Source organism: Silene latifolia, chromosome Y, assembly GCF_048544455.1.
Source record: "Silene latifolia isolate original U9 population chromosome Y, ASM4854445v1, whole genome shotgun sequence".
NCBI classification, from domain to species: domain Eukaryota; kingdom Viridiplantae; phylum Streptophyta; class Magnoliopsida; order Caryophyllales; family Caryophyllaceae; genus Silene; species Silene latifolia.
Genome location: NC_133538.1, coordinates 460,743,320 through 460,749,546, shown reverse-complemented (window position 1 = coordinate 460,749,546; position 6,227 = coordinate 460,743,320). Strand labels below are relative to the sequence as shown.

At 35.4% G+C, this 6,227-nt stretch overlaps 1 protein-coding gene across 1 annotated transcript; it reads right to left on the bottom strand.

Annotated features, from left to right (window-relative positions):
- Positions 1 to 4,801: 4,801 nt before the first annotated feature.
- LOC141632891 (uncharacterized) lies at positions 4,802 to 5,944 on the bottom strand. The gene has a single exon (XM_074445396.1). It carries the CDS (start codon positions 5,942 to 5,944, stop codon positions 4,802 to 4,804), a length of 1,143 nt encoding a protein of 380 aa, XP_074301497.1.
- Between the last annotated feature and the right edge of the window lie 283 nt (positions 5,945 to 6,227).

Sequence of the window (6,227 nt, the reverse complement as noted above, 5' to 3'; positions counted from 1 at the left end):
CCGGAAGGCATCGAAGGACCACTTCCGTCGTCCAGGAACTACATAATTTTTCATGTTTTCTGCAATTAGAATTTAACAAGTCAATAGTAACTTCAAATACAAATGGGTATGAATGTAGCATAAATAGTATTGGCTTACAATCTTTTTTCAGTATCCTCAAAAGAATCCGCATATTTCTTTCCGTCATTTCTTTTCCGAGTACGCTCAAACAATTTTGCAAGACAAGGGGGTTCCTTATTTGGATCCTCATTTTTTCGCACATATGTAATATCAATCAAAACCTTGAACAATTTTATCAGTTTAATGGATTAAAGATTATTGACAAAGAATTTCACCATTTCCTCTCGTATTACAGCAAAGCTTTTTGGACCAGCTGTGTGCATATTTTTTACGACCATACGACGATCCCTATTGCGAGAGCAACGAATCTGCACATTACAAAAATATAACTATGTTAACTAGGAAAAAAAAAGAGAATATATATTTGTCATAAAAAGGACTTTTTTTTTTTTTAAACAAGACCTTCTCGATTTCTTTTTCCACTTGGCAAGTAGTTTTATGAAGTCCCCATCAGGAACTGTTTTGGATCTGTGAAGCCACCTACTCTTGTCGTCCTTAAAAGCGTAGTAATGTTTTCTCTTGAAACGACATTTATGGATTCTCCATGCATCTCTAATAGTTTTCATCACCCAATCCTTACCTTCTTGGTCTTTGCGTACTTGACTAGATAATTGAGCAAAACATTAGTCTTTATATATACCATCCCCATGTTCGAACAAAATATATGACATAACTAAAAATAATTGCAACAAGAATAATTTCATAGATGTACATACCAACACATATTGCCACATTTTTTCTTTATTAGGAACCTTTCTCCAAGAGTCAAAGACTAACGGTACAAAGCTATAGTCACGTCCTATTGTCCCCAAGAAACGAGAAAACTCGCCTACGAGATTCGAGTTCTCGGTGATTGGACCAATAGGTGCCCAAACTCGTTTAAGATTATTGCTTTGCGTTTCTCGATGGCCGCGTGTGTATATGGTGTAACTTTGTTGGACCTCTTGTTTTTTCTTGCAAAATAGCTAATTACAAGTGAAAATAAGTATAATAATGCAATATATTAGAAAGAAAAATTTAATTCAAAAGCAAATGAGTTACCATCTAACTCAAGATCTCTACTAGTTAAGTTTATTTGTTCACTTTCCTCGTCGGTATATTCTTCATCAGAGTGTGTTTCAGGCATAGAAAAACTATCCAAATCTTCATCCTCACTATCACGTGACTTTTCTCCATCAAAATCAGTAGGGATATCTCCAATGAAACCAATTTCTCCCTCGTATTGAGTGGCATGACGAGTCTGGAAGTGATCCTTATGTGGAACTTGAACAATATTATGTAAAACTTATTATACCGCTGCTAAGACAATTGAAAATAAAATCTAAAATACAATGTGTGTATAGTAAAATCAGGTACATACCTTCTGATCTGAGTAAGATATCATCTTCATTGACATGACTATCAACATCAATATTCAGCTGTTTTGAGGTAGTACTCATGTTCGGGGTGCTATATGTTACATTCTTTGATTTACTAAGATGGTCAGTGATTAGCTCATTTTCTCCTTGTGACTGTTTCTTCTGCAAGATCAAGTCCACCATAGTCATCTTCCCATCTTTTTTTGATCTTGATTCACTTTCAGGAATTGACACTTTGTCTAAGTGTGTCTCCAGTTCAGGCTCATGTCGTATATGTTTGGATACATCTTGATGGTTCATTCCTAGTCCCAAATCTAATCCTTGTCTGGATAAGTTATTGTATTGCTTCAGTGTTCTCGGTGCAATAAATCGCACATGTCGTCGACCACCACGATCTGTGGAACTGTATGTGTATATGCAAAACCAAGTTAAAATTTGATATTATCTGTGAACCATAACAAGATAGCAAATACATTCAAAAACTGAAATTGTAAGAGAAAAAAAAGAACATAACCTTTCTGGGAAGTTTATAACTAATAGAGTCATTTTCTTCGTCACTTCCAGTAGCATTATCAGGAATATAATCTGCATCTCTCTCATTTGTACTTCTTGCATTACCCCTTTCTTTCCTTTTCTTGCCCTGACTACTCCCCACTAAACTTGAGAACGAATTGGCAATATTAAGTAACCCACACTCTTTCAGTTTAGCATTATTACGGTCGATCCTAGCCTTTCGGATTCTCTCATAATCGTTCAATCCATCAGCTTTTTCCATTTCAATCATGTAAATAAAAGAAACTAGGGAACAATATATATCACAAATATATAAGAAGGAATGAAATTTAGCAAGATAAAATTTTATAACTAACCAAATATATAAATTAGTCTTAAAAATGAATCCTACAACATGAACACATCAAAGTTTTAGAATAACACAACTAAAATAAGAGTAAAATACTTCAAACAAAGAAAAATCAAATATAAGTTAACACGGAATCAAAATAATACTACGCATCATTCATCTCTATTGTGTTCTTCATCTTCATCTGCTTCCATCCAATCCCATAATGTATCATCACGATCAGAGATATCATCATCAAAGTTATTAGTGTGTGTCAACACCGTATTTGCATCAGCAAAGGCAGGGTCAATGTCTTTCCTAGACAATACGATATCATCATCGACAGTTACAGGCACTGAATGCATAAATTCATTCTGTTCACTCAAATGTGATACAGGTCCAGCATTTTCACTGTCAAAATCATAGACATCTCTTGGAACTCTAGTCATTACATAATGAAGCCCATCTATAACAGGATCTGCCACGTAAAATACCTGATTCACTTGGGATGGCATGACAAAAGGATCATCGACCGAACAAAATTTGTTCACATTTACACAGATCATGCCATATTCATCTTTCTCGACATGATACCACTCACAAATAAACAAAACCACACTAAAGCGTGACCAATAATTGAGCTCAATTATTTCTATAATCGCACCGTAATAGGTTACCTCGCCATCAATAGGATTTTGGTCTTTAGAACTAGAAAAACTAGAAGTTAAAGCTGATAGAGTTACACCACTATTTTGTGTCTTGCAACGAGCATCCCGAGTTTTAGTGTAAAACTCATAACCATTGGCGTAATATCCTTTATACCTCTTGGCTGTAGGACTAGGCCCTTTTGCGAGCCAAAATATTTTTCAGCACGATTTCATTAACTACTTTTTCTTTCAACCAGTTGGCAAAGTCATGGCTATGGTTTTGAGCACGTTTCCATTTGCTTTTATTTCGCTCAGAGTTCACAAAGGCTTCGTGTTCTCTGGGGAACAATTATAAACACAACATTAACGGTTAAAAAAACATGTTTTTTCAATTTTTAATTTAATTCACTAACAAGATTGATAAAAGTTACTTACTTTATATATTGATCCACCTCATTACTATCTGTATTAAAAAGGGCATAACGATGTGCTTGTTCACAGACCTTTGGACTTAATGTAAACAACTTTCCAACTCTCTGCCTTTTCCCTCCCAAAGGATGACCAACATTAGAAAAGAAAGCATTGTCTAAATCTTTAACATCATTAGCGACAATTCATTCGCCTTTTGTCCCCACTCCTTCATTCATGTATCGAGAGCAGAAGTTCATACATTCCTCAATTAAATACCCTTCTGCAATAGATCCTTCAGGACGACCTTTATTTCGTACATAAGATTTCAACTTGCATAAATATCTTTCAATGAAAAACATCCCTCTTCCATGCACAGGACCCCCAAGCCTAATTTCCTCCACTAAATGAATCGGCAGATGCACCATTATGTCAAAGAAGCTTGGCAGAAAAATTTTTTCAAGCTCACACAATATTTCAACAATTTCAGTTTGCAAGTAGTCAAGTTCTTTAGGTGTAAAAACCTTACTATACAATTTTCGAAAGAAATTGCCCAGTCTAATCAAAGGAATGGACACATGTTTTGGAAGGGTTCTCCGCACAAAGAACTTGTAATAAATAGTGCGAGGATGATATGAGCATCATGGCTCTTATATCCGGACACTTTCTTTTGCACGCAGTTTACACACCGTGAAATATTAGATGCAAAACCATAAGGCAATTTTCTTGATTTCAATACACAATATTTAGAAAATATCTTTTTCTTTTGGAGACATAGAGTAACAAGCTTTTTGGAAAATAACCTTCTTTTTATCATGTGAAAGTTGAGGATGCAAGTCTTCTTTAATTCCCATATCTAAAATGTCAAACCGAGCATTTGCATGATCTTTACTCTTTCCAACAATATCAAGTAAAGTTCCTAGCACATTGTCAAATACATTTTTTTCAATATGCATTACATCAAGATTATGTCGACACACATTATGTCTCCAGTATGGCAAATCAAAAAATATGGACTTTTTCTTCCAAGGGGAATCATTGTTTTTTGGTTTCTTTTGTTTTTTTCCGAAAGAGTTCACAAAACCAGATACCTCGTCTAACACATCACACCCAGTTAAGGGTTTAGGTGGAAGTCTTAACTCAACCTTACCATTGAATAACCTCTTGTTTCGCCGCCATGAATGTTCAAGATCTAGAAATCTGCGGCCACCCATGTAACACATTTTTCTGCTATGTTTTAAATAACATGAATCAGTTTCATGATTACAACTAGGGCACGCAAACTTACCCTTTGTTTTCCATCCCGACAACATTGAATATCCGGGAAAATCACTTATTGTCCAAGCCAATGCAACATGCAATGTAAATGTTTCGTCCTTAGATTTATCATACGTTTGAACCCCTACGGTCAAAGATCCTTTAGCTCCTCAACCAGGGGTTGCGGTATACGTCGATGTTATTACGGGACCCTCGGGTCCTGGAATGAGTAATGATAACATAAAATACTCTGGTTTCATAAACATCCATGGTGGCAAATTATAATTGATTAACACAACAGGCCATGTACTGTGAGCAACACTCATTGTCCTAAATGGATTAAATCCGTCGGAAGCTAAACCTAACCTCACATTTCTAGGTTCACTAGCAAATGAGGGGTATAGAGAATCAAACTTTTGCCAAGCTAGCCCATCCGCGGGGTGTCGTAAATACCCATCTTTTGGACGTTCATCGGCATGCCAAGTCATAAATTCTGCAGTTTTTGAACACATATATACTCGTTGTAATCTAGGTTTTAGTGGAAAATACCACAAAACCTTTGCTGGAATTTTTCGAGTCTTTTTTTGAGATTGATTTTCTTCACATGGTTTCCACTTAGAGGTATGACATTCAAGACACTCATCAGCTTGCTCATTCTCTTTCCAAAATAGCATACAATCATTAGGACATGCATATATTTTAATATAGTGAAGTCCTAAGTCCTTAACAATGTTTCTAGATTCAGTATAGTTAAGAGGAATCTTTGCCTCTGGAACCATTTCCTTCAAAAGTTCTAGAAGATCATTAAATGCGACATTGCTAATTCCATGAAGGGTCTTAAACAAAAGCAATCGTATCAAGAAAGAGAGTTTAGAAAATCTTTTACAGCCAGGGTATAACTCTTGTTTGCCATCCTCGACCAACTTATAAAACTTTATAGCTTCATCATTTAGACCATCTTCTACCCCAGTAGATCCCTCAAACCCATTTCTAAATGTGTCATTTAACAATTCATCAGTATTGTCCATAAAACTCACCCCTTCATCTAGTTTTTCAATGAAAGGTTGAGTTTGCAATGGTTCCTCACCATGGAAGATCCACTCATCATAATTTTCAACAAAACCAAATGCTTTTAGATGATCAAAGACCTCATCTCTCCGTAACCAGTAGCGATTTTTGCATCGCTTACATGGACATCTAATCTGACCTCCTACAACAACCTTAGAAAATGATGCGTTTAGAAACTCAATGACCCCATTTTCATACTCGGGCAATCGCCTAGGTAAATGCATCCAACTTCTATCTGTCCTCATCACTTTATGTCTGGAATAATATTTGAAACGGGAATAAATTATTTATAAATAATGATAAACTCAAGTAAAAACTACTCCTTTATGTGTATCTCAATTAAAAAATACTCCTTTACGATCAATTAGCCGAATTCAATTATTTGTTTCAATCAAGCTCATACTACAGGCACTTCATTCATTTCTGTTTACAGTGAACAGAGATAATTTTGACAGGATTAAAATTCATTTGCATCAACCATTATACAAGTCATAATCACAACCTTTATGATCAATTAGTCGAATTCAA